The sequence below is a fragment of the Fukomys damarensis genome, unplaced genomic scaffold (genome assembly GCF_012274545.1).
Source record: "Fukomys damarensis isolate Sample0158 unplaced genomic scaffold, DMR_v1.0_HiC HiC_scaffold_38, whole genome shotgun sequence".
In the NCBI taxonomy this organism is placed as follows: domain Eukaryota; kingdom Metazoa; phylum Chordata; class Mammalia; order Rodentia; family Bathyergidae; genus Fukomys; species Fukomys damarensis.
Window position 1 is genome coordinate 75,975,784 of NW_022900950.1, and position 12,796 is coordinate 75,988,579.

At 37.1% G+C, this 12,796-nt stretch overlaps 1 protein-coding gene across 1 annotated transcript; it reads right to left on the minus strand.

The window, feature by feature from the left end:
• Positions 1 to 1,657: 1,657 nt before the first annotated feature.
• Fgb (fibrinogen beta chain) lies at positions 1,658 to 9,201 on the minus strand. The gene is made up of 8 exons (XM_010627942.2): positions 9,063 to 9,201; positions 6,545 to 6,736; positions 5,919 to 6,102; positions 4,706 to 4,933; positions 4,024 to 4,137; positions 3,570 to 3,695; positions 2,841 to 3,126; positions 1,658 to 2,105 (listed from the first exon to the last, which is right to left on the minus strand). Exons 1-8 carry the CDS (start codon positions 9,135 to 9,137, stop codon positions 1,874 to 1,876), a joined length of 1,437 nt encoding a protein of 478 aa, XP_010626244.1. The 5' UTR covers positions 9,138 to 9,201; the 3' UTR covers positions 1,658 to 1,873.
• Positions 9,202 to 12,796: the final 3,595 nt, after the last annotated feature.

Below are 12,796 nucleotides of genomic sequence, written 5' to 3' on the forward strand. Positions count from 1 at the left end.
AGATGTCTTTTCAAGATCCTAATTTCAGTTCTTTGGGATATAGACCCAGACGTGGGGCCATTGAGTCTTGCGGTAATTCTATTTAAAATTTTTTTGGAGGAATCTATATTGTTTTCCATGTGGCTTTACTATTTACATTCTCACCAACAATGTGCAAGAGTACTACATGGATTCTCAATAGTCAAACTACTTGAAGTAGAAAACAGAATGGCGGTTGTCAAGAGACAGGGTTATGGGATAAGGAGATTTTTTTCTTGACTTTAACATTACAAATTTCCAGTTATGAACAGGTTCTAGAGACTGTATGATGTAATGCCTATGGATAATATAATATTGCACACTTAAAAATTTGTTAGGCGGGATGATCTCATGTCAAATGTTCTTACCACAACCCAACCAAACAAAACAAAGCAAGAGGACAGTAGAAAACTTTTGGAGGTAGTGGATGTGTTCAACACCTTGACCATGGTGTTTTAACGTGTGTATACATACACTTAAACTTGTCAAATTATTAATGTTAAATATGTTTGGCAGGTTTTTCTGGAAGTGCTATGCCAGAAAATTACATTTTTGTTTTGTTTTCTATATGAACTATTCCTCCATAAAGCCACTGGAAAATTTTAAAAGGACTTGATCTGTCCTGGAATGGAGAAACCCCATTGTGATAGCGCAGATGAATAGGGAAGAGGGCAGGAGATGGTACTGGGACCAAGAGTAAACCATCTGACTCTCCACTAGGGAATTTTGATTTATAGAATTTGGATGTGGTAGCAAAGAACTAACATTAGGCAGGAAAGTGACTTGTCCAGAGTTTTCTATTTCTTCAATGTACTCAATGACAGATGGAGCCCAGCCATGAGAGACAGAAGCTGTATCAAGGAAACCAGGTAACAGTTGAAGTTAGAGTTGATGAGGAATTAAGAGAGTAGCACCAATCTCAAGAAAGAAACTAATTGCCTTTGTTTAGTTGCAGATATTAAAAGGATGGGCTTCAGGGCATTAATTTCCACGAAGACAGAGGGTATGACAGCTGCCTGTGCTGGAGGTGCACTGAGTGAATGTTGGGGTGATACACCCAGTTCATGGGAGGGCACAGGCAGAACAGAAAATCACTCCTACTTTATTTAGTTCTAGTCTGACTATGCAAAAAAGAAAAATGCTTGTTTCCATGGACAATATGCAAATTCTGCCTCCTATTCCACTATTTCCCTTAAGAAGTAGTGATGAAAACTTGAATCTCATTGCGCTCTTGGAAGTTCTGATCCTGATCCTCCAGCGGACAGGATCTATTAATTCTTTGCACAGTAGTGGAGCATAGTAGTGTTTTTTCCCCCCATGGCACTAAGATTTAATTCTAAATGTTTCCTAGATGATTAAGATTGCAAATGCTTCCTGTTCTATAAGAGCAAAGCCTATCTCACTGCTGAGTGAATCACAAAATAAGGAAACATTAATTTATTGCAACAAGAATAGTTTAATTAATACATCTGTGTGAAATTTTCTATGACAGATCTTACATAAATAAATAGAGGTTGAAAGTATACCTTTAAACATAAGATTTTAGTCTGCCTCCTCATTTTTCTACAAGGACAGATGATCCCTCTTCCTAATGTGAAATTTCTCACAGTCAACTGGAATCAGCTGACTCTGTCCACCATTATCCTTTCAGTTACTTCTTGGTGAGCAAGATAAATGAAGAATACACAAGCAAATTGTGTGCCATTTTTAATGTCATTTATCCTATTCCTTTTCCAAAAAGTCACACAACAGTTTGAGAATTTTAAAGGGATATAACATATGAAAGGGTTTTCTTAGCATAATGTAAAAAAAAATGTTGCCACTTACAGGAGAATAAAAATCTACATTCGGGAAACTACTGCTGTGGGAAGAAGGGCCTGATCTTCATAGACATCTTTTTCATTGAATACCAGGACCCCTTCCAGTTCATCCACACAACGCCATCATCCGTGCCGTGCTTGGCCATGTCCCAGCTGTACTGTCCACCCCAGTAGTATCTGCCATTGGGATTGGCTGCGTGACATCTGTTGTACCACCATCCGCCACCATCCTCTTTAGAGCACTGTTTCCTTGGATCCGCATTTATCCTGAAAGAAAACACGTTTGGGGTTATCAGAAACACTAGTACGTCATTAATACGTCACATTAGTTCTTCGTACTGTACCCACAGGAGAATGCCGTACTCAGCTGAGTGCGGCTCTCTTTCCCTTGGGTTCTGTATGGGAAATTCTGCTACTACAGCAAAGCCCCATAGCAAAACAAAAACAGAAAACAAAAATGAAAAAGGAGGGGGCTGCTTTAGCATTACAGAACCTTGGAAAAGAAAATAAAGGTTTTCATATGCACATGACAATATGTTACACACGCACAGAAAATGGCTGTGCTGTGATTCCAGTTCTACCTCGTGGGAGTTGTGTGACTTGGATAAATTATACAATCTTTTTTCTGCCACATTTTGTATTAGTGCATATTGGCTCTAGGGGCTAATGAGTTTCATTTTGGCAGATGTGCAATCCACACAGCATACTTTAATCATTCCCCCCTCACCCCTCATTCTACCCTCCCTCCAGTTCCACAGTTTTTGAGGTGAGGGGTTCACTGTGTATAATGTATTCATCTCTCTACACTGCACCCGTTGAATGAGAACAATGTCTACGTTATACATAGTTGAAATGCTTTAGAGTGAGACACACAGAGCTCAGTCCAGTTGCCGACAGTCAGAGACCAAGTAATGACATCTGTTACTAACATTCGTTGTTCTGAGTGATGCTGAGTAAAACTGTTAGTGGGGAGTTTTGAAGCAAGAGGAATGCGACACCTACCAGCCATCATTGTCCCTGTCGTAGGTGCTGAAGAACATGCCATTGTGGATGGTCATGGTTCTGTTTTCTCCCACCAGCTGGGACGCGCCATCTATCAGAGCATTGCCGGCCGTTCCTCGATATTTGCTCACTGAGACTTGGTACTTGCTAGCCTCGTTCTGCACCGTGAATCCTCCGTATTGCGCCTTTACCTTATCTCCCTGCCAGTCTTCCATCTCAATTAAGAGTTCTGTGGGTCCCATCCTAGTAAGCTGGCTGATCTTATCGTTTCCGAGCCAATACTCACCTAAAGGAAAAATAAAATAAAATCTCATCAAAAGAAAGCCTTTACAAACCAAAACCTGCCCTCTGAACTTATGCTTTGCTTCTACATTTTTATATTTAAGCTCCTCTGAACTGCTTAAAACCTAAAAACAGGGCTGAGGATTTAGCTCAGTGGTTCTACCGCCTGCCTTGCAAGTGCAAGGACCTGAGTGAGTTCAATCCCTGGTACCAAAAAAAAAAAAAAAGAAAAAAAAAGAAAAAAAGAAAAAAAAAAACCCCGAAAAACTAAAAACAGACTCCTGACACTTTAACAGAAAGAAATCCTATTTTATTTATTTATTTAGGTACTGGGATCGAACTCACATCCTTGCATTTGAGAGGCAGGTGCCAGAACCACTGAGCTAAATCCCCAGCTCAGAAATCTTATTTTAAATAGAGTGTTTATTTAGCCCTCTCAATTTTTACCTGGTAAGCCACAGTATTTTTTCCCTTCGGCACTGGTTGCAATATTTCCAAATCCTTGTTTATACGGGTCCCATTTCCTGCCGAAGTCAACACTACCATCTTGACGGTTTTGAATTACTGTCCACCCTTTGGTTGATGGAAACAAAAGTGGCAAAAGTTGACCAATAGCGACCAATGTCCCTTTGAAGTCAAAATCTGAATCCCTCGTTCATTCAGTTTTTATTCCTACTCACGTGCTTTCCTCCAATATAGATATAAAAAAGAAATGGAGAGTAATGCTCTTAAAATCTTTGAAAATGATAAATGCTTTATCTAATTGTAAATCATGAATCATCGATATTTTAAAATTTAAAATATTAAAGCCCAAGTCATATAGCTCATTGCCAGCAGTGTTAGAGTGAGGCCTTTCTCCTAGTATTCGAATTAGTGGCCGTGAACCTTGCTCACGACTCACCTCCGTTTTCCGTGGTCATGTCGCAGTACACTCTGTACGGTTTGACGGAACTATCTGGCTGGATGAGGTACATTTCAGATGTCTCGCCTCCTTTCCTAATAATTTCCTCACATTCTGCAAACGTAAGATAACATGTTATGTTCAGTGCTATCAACATAGTTACTTGATCTTTGGTTTCCACTTCTTATAACTGCTCACATAAGCTATGGTGGACTGTTTTCGTGAGACATTTCAGAATAATATAGAAATTGGATTTTCCTTTTTCTGAAAGTTGAACTTAGTTTTGAGGGATTCTATTTGCCTAGCAAAAAAAAAAAAAAAAAAGAAAGAAAGCCCTTTCCATTTTTTATGCCCTGGCACATCCATAAACAGACAGAACCAACAGGATGCAGAAATTTCTATCTCTTCTTGCGGCCCTGCCACCTGTTCACACTAGTACGTATGCACACCCACCAGCCCTTCCCAGGAAATGACCAGCAGCATGATGCTCCATCCTGCTCAGCACCAACTGGCAAAGCCCTCAAGCCAAGGCAGAGTACCACACACTAAAAACATCTGCATGATGTGCTGTAATGCTATCCTCTTTGAGTGAACACCCACTGCACTTACTTTTCAGCTTCTTATTTTTTAAGTGGTGTGCTTTCTTCTGGAACCCTATAGAAATAGACCACTAGCTAGTTACCTTTGCCAGACACTACAGGAATATTGCAGCTGACAGTGCATGGCATGCGGCAGTATTCCATTTGAGCTGCAACATCAGATTCTAATTTTTGTATTTTGCTTCTCAGGTTTTCCAGGATTGAGCGGAGCACACGGAGGTTAGTTGGTATATTGCTATTCACAGTCTCATCTATATATATTCGGTGGTGTTCTAGTTCTGAGGAGTATTCGTTTATGACATTTTCATTGTCTGGAAAAATGAAAGTATGTAGGAATGGTCAGCATTTTCGGCCTCATAAAAAACAGCGTGTTCAACTACATAATAATGATTTTGATTTTCTAATAATATATGAATAGACACTGATCGAGCTTGGCACAGGTATATGTCATGCAACTATGATATAGAGTACTCAGAAATCATTTAATCCGTAGCATCTACAAATTAAAAGTGCAGTGACCATGCCAGTAATTTACTATAACTCTAAAGACAATGTCCAATAATGAATACAATTGATTGCTTATTTCCTTGGCAAGGAAGAGAGGAGAAAACAGTATATGAGATTTCCATCTCAGATGCTTGACATCATGTGGAGTGGGTACACTTGATTTATCCAGTCATGGCAAACCTGTTAGAGCTTTCAGTGGCAACAAAGCCCACCACAGCATGAGTGCCTTAGGTTCACCACCATTGTTTTATGCAGAACCTTGACATTTACAAGTGAGATACCATGATTTCTTTGGAAAACATACAAACTTGGGGAAGCTACTCACTGGGAAGCCTCTCACACTAGCTGATTCCTAATTGCCAAGCCAGCGGCACTCAGCATTTGGATCTCAAGATTCACTGGTCAGGAATCACTATTCACAAGTCAGTTCGATATGTCATGGATTATTCTCATACAGGAAACCTGTAAGTGCTAAATTTTTCCTTTGTGAAAATTATCTTCTGAGTCACAAGCCAAATAGGCTAAAACTAAGGACACTCAGTGAAATTTTTCATAGAAAATTATCCTTGCTGATGCCACACTGAAAATAATACTTGAATGGTGTGTAATTGGCCAGCTGCAGATTGGGGTGCCAAGGGAAGAACCTCAGGATAACTGGGTGCTTACAGAAAGTAGTATAAATGGGTCTAGGGCCAATTTAGAAAGGGAAGTCTCCTAACTGTGCATTTTCATGGTGAATACTTCTGACGCTATTCCTGAGAATCAAATGGAAAGCACAAAGACATTTACTTTTCATTTGCTCCTGCCTCTTTTTCCACATGTCTTTCAGCAGAGTCACATACTGGTGGTTGGAAGAGGAGGACTGGGAAACAGAGCCCACATTGCTGTTTAACTCAGCAACACTGTTTTTGGTTGGTCTTTCCTGACTCAGCAATGTCTCTTGCAAATGACATCCTGTAGGACACAGCACCCCCTGCAAGCAAAGGAACAGCGAGTATTAGATGAGGGTCTTGGGTCTGGATATTTGTTCAAATAGTACGTAATCAAGTCAATGCTTTCCTTAGTCAATGTGGAAACTTGCTACTTGGTTTTTCCTTATGGAAGACAAGAAACTTCATAATTATCATCATATCTGATAAAAATTAAGAATGGTCCTTATCATGAAGAGATGTCATTGGACTAAGAAAATTTTTACCCACCTGAACAAAGGAAATATATACAAAATAAAAGCGATACCCACATGTCCTAATTTATTTTCTAGGGCCCAGATCAAACAACTCAATAGAGGAAGCTTAAATCAAAGACCAGTGAATGTTACTATTGTAATTTTATTTCCAAAGTAAGCAAACAATAGTGATAATGCAGGTTGGTGGAACATTAGGCTTTCTCTGGACAGAAACACCAAGTACACCTACCAGGTCTGGGTCGGCGTGAAGACAGCCTCCGGCATCAGGGGCTTTTCTCTCCACTTTCTTCTGGCTTGCAGTGGGTTTGGCTGGACGGGCCCGATAGCCACCTCCACTGATGGGAGGTGGGGCGGGTCTTAGGCTGGGGAGTTCTTCCCTCCTCTTGTCAAGGGGCCGATGACCACGGGCATCTGGTAACACCTGCAGGGAACCAGACGGAAGGCAGGCCCAGAGTGTTAGAGACGGGACATACAAAATCATCAGGAATCTATACTGAGGAGGAGAAAGAATATTCGCAACTCTTCTGGATTACTAAATTCTTGTAATTGTTACCAACCATTTCCCTACCTCCAACTTTTATGAATAGATGATCAGACTAACTCCTATACAGTTATATTTAAGAGACAACATTTATGGAAAGTGAAATGTATTTAAACCTTGTTTAAAACAAGACAATCTTTGAACAGAACATGTTCAAGAGGAATGGGCCGCCCTGCAATCAGACTGCTTGGACGCCACGTTTACTAGCTATGAGATCTTGGAGGTCACTCGATCTATGTTAGCTTCCTCTAAGAATAAGGACGATTATAGCTCATGTCTGCCTTCTAAGCCTATGGTAAGGACTAAATGATTTACACACAACACCCTTACACCAGCACCTGGCACACTGTAAGGGCTCATTGATATTTTTATTGGAACCATACATAACTAACAGCATAGTTTAAGTGGCTTTTCCACTACTAATTCCACTTTTATTCTTACCTTCAATCAATGAAGCTATTACTTAAGTCGCTTTCTTGAAATTTTTTTCCTACATGATTTCTTTGTTAAATAGCATGATTTTATTGCATGGAAAATAATTCTCAAGGTTTTTATGTTGCAATTAAGAATATTTTCTATCTTTAAAATATTACATTAACAGGTCACAAAGTGGAAAATATGCAGTGTGGTATAAAAGGTTTAATTTGGATTAAATATATTAGTATATATTCTTTTTCATTAAATTATTATATCATTTAAAATTTATTGAGGTTGTGCTAGGACCGAAACCTGAGCAGATTGGCTCTAGATGCCCACTTAACCACTGAACTACACACACACACACACACACACACACACACACATCCATAATGCACGAAGATTTGGTGGACATACATATGTTTTGAACCTCAGGCATAGTTTCAACCAGAGATATTCAGATTTTATGAAATGTGATTCTCTTGTATATATCAAATAAAATTATAAAGAAAAGGCTGGGATGTAACTTAGAGGCACTGCACCTGCCTGGCAAGCACAAGGTCCTGAGTTTGAGCCCTGGTAGCACACACACAAAATAAAAAAAGATAAAGAAGAATTTTTTTTGTTGTTTTAGAAGTAGTATTAGTGATATAGCATTGATAGTCTGATATAGCATAATGTTAGAGATATAGCATGGATGGTCTAGGTTTACTAGAGAAAAGAATATGAACAATATTTACTTAGGTCTATGAAGACAATTTATTGCGAAACTAAAACTAGAAAATCCATTTTGTAACCTAGACCATTACACTAAGAGGATTAGTTAGTATCAGTGTGAACTTACTTTGCAAAGCACTTTAAAAAAATTTCATCACATATTTTTTTACCTAATGTGATTAATCAATCAGATAATTATCTTTTATATGTACAATCTGATAATTAGAAGTAGATTACCTCTTCAAATTCAGAAAATTACCCAAATGAATCATTTGCTTTAAGATTACTCTGAATTCTTATCTCTAGTGTGATAATACTATGCCATACACAAGAAACTGGATCATGATACATTTGATAATCAAATTGAAAGCATTTAAATTTAAATTTTCCTAAATGCACTCATATATTTTGTTAAGGTCAAATCAATAACAATAAGCTAGTAAAGATAATACTTGAGAAAAAAATAGTTCTACAGATGAAAATAATTAGTCTGAGTTATTTTATAATCATTAATAATAACAAGTACTATCTCTAATTTTTTTCCATATGAAAAAAGCAGTATTTCACTATTATTACACTTGATCTAGTCTTTTAAACTTAGATTGTAATTCTTATTCATAAACAGTAAATAACCTCAAGAGCTATGTATTAGCCTCTTTCCTCAAAGAGCAAGCTATCTACTATAACTTTTTTCTTTTAAATACTGTTCACTATAGTGTAGCTCTTTTAATTTTTGAATTTTACTCTTATAATTGCAATAATGTACTGCTATACCTAAGTAAAAATCATAGTATCTGGGATAACAACTAATGAAAATTGAAAATTTTACATCAGCTAAATCATCTTCAACCTGGGAAAAAAAGGTGATAAACCAGAAAATAAGAAATTATTTTACCTTCATATATGAAATATCATGAAGTATTTTATAAAGTAAAACAGGTTCTGGAGATTAATCATTCAATTTTATAATTGCAGTCAATTCTAAATTCTTTTAAATAACTATTCTCATAGGATTATGATTCCATTATTTTTAATATTAACAATATTAATAATAAAATATTTTTCAAATCACCTCATCATCGTAGTCATCAGCAGCTTGCAACTTAACTGCGAAAACACACAATAGTAGCAATATTAGATGTTTCATGGTTTTAAGTTCCTGGGGGTTTCAGGAAATCACCCTTTGCCTTAGACTTGAGAGATTTTGCCCTCTGTATATATGCCTGTGTTCCCTGGTAGGCATGACTTCATAAATGGTTACCTTCCCTTAGTTAATATTTAATTTTTTGGTGCAGCTGTTGGCTGAGCCATTTTATCACTTAAGCAACATCTTCCCAGCAGGACTTATTTGCTTGTCATACAAATATTCTCCACTATTGGACTAATCTAGAAACACCAAAGTTCTCGAATTCATTTACTCAGACAAAATGATGGGAAATTAGGGCATTCCTGCAGGAGATGTGTATCACATTTCTTGTAAATTAATGTAGATGTTACACGAGTTCACAAAGAATGTTTGAAGGAAAAATAAAGATAAATTTTAATCCAAGAACAAAAAATTTGATCTACTCAGAAGGCACTCATTAAATTATGAACTCACTCAAGATATACCATACATGGTTATGTCTTCAGGCAGTCCTGGAATTCGGGTTTGTAAAAGGTTATTAACACCAAGAATACTACTTCATCACATATAGGTCTTTTTTAGACATTAATCAGAATAACAAAAGAAACATTCATGCCTTATGCTATGGGGGCTAAACACAGGACAAATCTAAACTGTTCTCTTGCACTTTCTCTTTCTTTTATCCTACCCAGCTCTTATAGTTTGTCCTTTTTAATATAAATTAAATTTCTAAAAATTCTAAACATTATTAAAATAACTAAGATTGTGGAATGCCTGATCAAAATTACCATTACAATGCTATGACACATAGTTAATGTTCCATTTTATTGCTATACTGTACATTTTATTTTATATTACATTGTTTATAAGGGCCGGGGATTTGGCTTAGTGGTTCTGCTGCCTACCTCAGAAGCACAAGGACACGAGTTCAATCACTGGTACCAAAAAAAACCAAAAAAACAAAAAAAACACCACCAAAAAACCCCTAAATCATATTATATTGTTTATTAAAAAAATGTCATTTTAACTATGGTGAAAACTCCTTAACAGTGAAGCTTCCACATGTCTATTTTAGTTAGTGTGCTCAAACACTAAACATATTGTCTTATTTAGCCATTGACTCTAAGGCACCAATGATTTCTTATCCATTTGTTTGTTGCAGTCTTGTAGGACTAAAACCTCCTAGTGAATCAAAAGGAAATCCAAAGTCAATAACTAAATCCAGTAAACACGTTGCTCAAAAATTTTGTTTTGGTATGGATAATGAAACATTTTCATTACATTTAAAAATACCTTCATTAGAAAGAAAGTTATCTGAGTTGGATCAGAAGTGTTATAAATATTGCTTTGAAACAGAATTTTGACAATAGTATTAGATACTTAATTTCTTTCTTCTTTGGCAGTACAGATAGGATTCCCAAGTACTTTTACTTCAGATTTATAGAAATAGAATATTGAGTTTAAATGTGCCCTGTTAATACTGTGTAAATGTGTACTTCAAGATTTTTTAAGTTTTAATTTTTCTTACAGGAATAGACAGTGTGACAGAGAAACCAAATATGTATTATTAATTAAAGAAACATAAAATATTTTCCTTCAAAATATAAATGAGAAAAAGTTAGTAATCTGGAGAGGATTTTACTTTACTGATGTACAGATTCTTGCTGACTTAAAAAAGGACTCTGTTAAGAACACTAAAACACTTTTTGAGGTAATATTATTACATTTTCAATCAGTGACATTTTATCAACTAGCAATAGCTGCTAACTATTAACTTCTACCATTTTGTACATTGTTTTTAGTTTCTTCTCTCATACTGTTCAATAGCATAATGAAAGTTCATTCACATTTTACTTTCTTCTGCTCTGAGTGGAGTTCTTACCATTGTCAGGAGGAAGGTGGATGAAAACTAAAACTTATGTTTCATCACAGCTGGTACCTAATATTCATTCTCCAATTGGTGCCCAGAAGCCTAGTAAGGGTCAGGAATACTTTGGTAGGTGAGGTAGATTATTAGGCGTTCAATGAATAACTGTAGAATGAAGGAGTGAACTGGCTGTATAGATACCAGCCTCAGTTGCCAAACTGTGATAACTTATCTTATTCAATCCTTGAAACCACGGAAGATGAATCTGAGAATCAGAGAGGTTACATTAACTACCTGAGTGCATACAGGCAGCAAGTGCTGTCACAAGGACTGAACCAGATCCGTCTAACCCTATGTCCATGTTCTGTGTCCATTCCAACATAATGCTCAACAGAATGCACACATTATAAAAATGTTGCCTGCACTTTTTTTGGTTCATTGTTGCTGTTGTCTTTGAGTCAATCCAGCATCTTGAAACTATAGTGTCAGGCTGGTGCACTTATGCATTCACTGCCCTTTATACCATACTTTCATGGGGGTGCTTGTGGCTCTTTATATCTGTGTGAGAAGCATCCAAAACATTAATAATGGGTTTAATTCTAGTTTCTGTTTGATTTCCTCTATAAAACTACATTCACCTATATTAGCTCTCTAAATTGCATAGTATTACAAAGTAGATGATTATGATTTCAAAGAGAAGAAATGGATTTGCAGATTCCACTTACTAAAACACATTCTTCAGCATTTTGATGCCATTGGTGGAGAGGAAAGGGAGTACTGTTTGTTCCCTTATGTTTTGAGGTCAATAGTGTAGTGCTCTTCATATTAGTTGATGCTGTTACCTAAGTCAAGGGCAGTAAATCAGTGACAGAGAAATCTGAGATAATCTGTCCTGCCCAGCACCTTTCTGGCATGAAAAGCAAAGACGTGGGTGTTGAATGCTTATGTAGTTGTTGTTGCTACTTTTACAATTCACATCAGGCCTAGTCTACAGAAACAATGCAATTTGTATTTAGTGACTATTTATAGAGAAACTACTTTTTGGCAAGTCAAGTGCTGGAGACCTGGAAACTGGTGCATAGGATAGACAGGGCCCTGTATGTGTGAGACTTTATGTCTGGAGGGAAAGACAGAAATCAGAAACTAATCGCAGTAACTTGAGCCCAGCATAGGAAAGGTGGTGAGGTTTTTGGAGCAATGATGTGGGGGCACAACCTCTGTCAAGGAGAAAAGGGACTTGAAAGAAAGGGGTCTTTTAGATTGGAAACTCGTGGACTGAATGGGCCATACTACAACTGGCCACCACAGATGATCATACACCTACTCTTTATGTCATACACCTGGTATGTAGGAGATATTTCATATGCATCTGTTGAGCAAATTTATCAATGTATAAACAAGTAAAGGAATAAAATGGAATCCTGATCTAAAGAGGATAAACAGTTATAGGTTACCAAACACTATTCTAAGTTATTATGAGTATAGTGTTTGAGAATCACTGAACTACAGTCTGAGAATCACTATGGAAAGGGAAATTACAATGCAGAGTTGGAGGCCAGGTTGGATATAAGCTTTATGAACAAGCCTAAGACCAATGTGACAGTGACACGTGCAGCTGGTTAGCCATCCTCAATGGGACAGCACACGGCATGGAAGAAGTATGGAGATTGCTCTGTCTCTCGTGAACAGATTTCTTTATGGCACAGTGCATTGCATTGTGTGTAAATACCACATTTTATTTGTCATTCATCTTTTGATGGGTATATGGGTTGTTTCCAAGGTTTAGCTATTGCAAATTATGCTGCTAAAAACA

Bases quoted from the DNA above. Each gene is read 5' to 3' on its own strand.
- Fgb (XM_010627942.2), bottom strand. From the start codon at position 9,137: ATGAAACATCTAATATTGCTACTATTGTGTGTTTTCGCAGTTAAGTTG. The intron at 4,934-5,918 runs GTAAATGTCTTT...TCATTTTTCCAG, and splicing joins GAGGCAGGAGCAAATGAAAA to ACAATGAAAATGTCATAAAC. The intron at 3,696-4,023 runs GTGAGTCGTGAG...CATCAACCAAAG, and splicing joins CATGACCACGGAAAACGGAG to GGTGGACAGTAATTCAAAAC.